Raw genomic sequence first — 1390 nt, 5'->3', positions numbered from 1 at the left:
ACAGACTGTGTACACCGTGCAACACCAACGCCACTAAATCCTCCTAACAATTTTTTATATTACATAAAAATACATAAAGATATACATACGTAAAAGAAAACACACACATACACACATAAACACACAGATTTAGTTCGTGTTTTCACATTTTGGTCACGAGATGGAAGAAGGGCAGTTGTAGCCTAGTGGTAAGGTACTGGACTAGTAATCCAAAGGTTGCAGGTTCAAGCCCCACCACTGCCAGGTTGCCACTGTTGGGTCCTTGAGCAAGACCCTTAACCCTCAATTGCTTAGATAGTATATACTGTCTCAGTACTGTAAGTCGCTTTGGATAAAAGCGTCTGCTAAATGCCAAAAATGTAAATGTAAATGTAAGAAACGCTCCACTAACCGTCTATTGGTTCTCCATAACATTATAATTACAGTTACTACTACTACCATCACCATTAATACTATTATTACAACAACTATAATAGAAATAAAATCATTATTATGAGTAATTATGATTATTTACACTTAATATTTTACAGTATGTCTGTTCTAAAATTTCTCTAATTACCCTGTGTTGAGTACCTAGAATAGTATTTTATTATTGATCTATTATTCTGAATAATAATTATTGATTATTAATCTTCTTTTTTTTTTGCATTAGTAGCCTGATATTTTTTACCACCGCTGCAATTTATGGCTCCCTCTTCTTTACTGGCATGTTTTTTTAGAACATGTAATACATGTAAGAACATGTAAGAACATGTAAAGTACATCTCTACACACACACACAAACACATTAACAAGTTTTTCCAAACATTTATAACTGATAAATAAAACTAAATTATAACTCAGAACACACACACACACACACACAATGGAATAATAAATAAATAATAAACTTATGAAAAGTGCCCATTCCAGTGGAAGCATGTAAGTGGCTCTTAAAAGAGCCTTTGTGGATAACTGAATGGAGTGGGATCGTTTAAGCACGCTCTCCGCGAATACGGCGGGCCAGCTGGATGTCCTTAGGCATGATGGTCACCCTCTTGGCATGGATGGCGCACAGGTTGGTGTCCTCGAACAGACCGACCAGGTAAGCCTCACTGGCCTCCTGCAGAGCCATGACGGCAGAACTCTGGAAGCGCAGATCGGTCTTAAAGTCCTGAGCGATCTCTCTAACCAGGCGCTGGAAGGGCAGCTTGCGGATGAGCAGCTCAGTGGACTTCTGATAACGACGGATTTCACGCAGAGCCACGGTACCTGGCCTGTAACGGTGAGGTTTCTTCACACCACCGGTAGCCGGGGCGCTCTTGCGGGCAGCCTTAGTGGCGAGCTGCTTCCTCGGCGCTTTACCACCGGTGGATTTACGAGCGGTCTGCTTGGTTCTTGCCATCGCGTC

General features: G+C 41.0%; 1 protein-coding gene across 1 annotated transcript; it reads right to left on the bottom strand.

The window, feature by feature from the left end:
* Positions 1-953: 953 nt before the first annotated feature.
* LOC134306498 (histone H3) lies at positions 954-1390 on the bottom strand. The gene has a single exon (XM_062990341.1). The coding sequence runs from the start codon at positions 1382-1384 to the stop codon at positions 974-976; it is 411 nt and encodes a 136-aa protein (XP_062846411.1). The 5' UTR covers positions 1385-1390; the 3' UTR covers positions 954-973.

This window comes from Trichomycterus rosablanca, unplaced genomic scaffold (assembly GCF_030014385.1).
Source record: "Trichomycterus rosablanca isolate fTriRos1 unplaced genomic scaffold, fTriRos1.hap1 scaffold_195, whole genome shotgun sequence".
NCBI classification, from domain to species: Eukaryota; Metazoa; Chordata; class Actinopteri; order Siluriformes; family Trichomycteridae; genus Trichomycterus; species Trichomycterus rosablanca.
The sequence above is the reverse complement of the archived record's forward strand: the minus strand, read 5'-3'. Positions and strand labels throughout refer to the sequence as shown.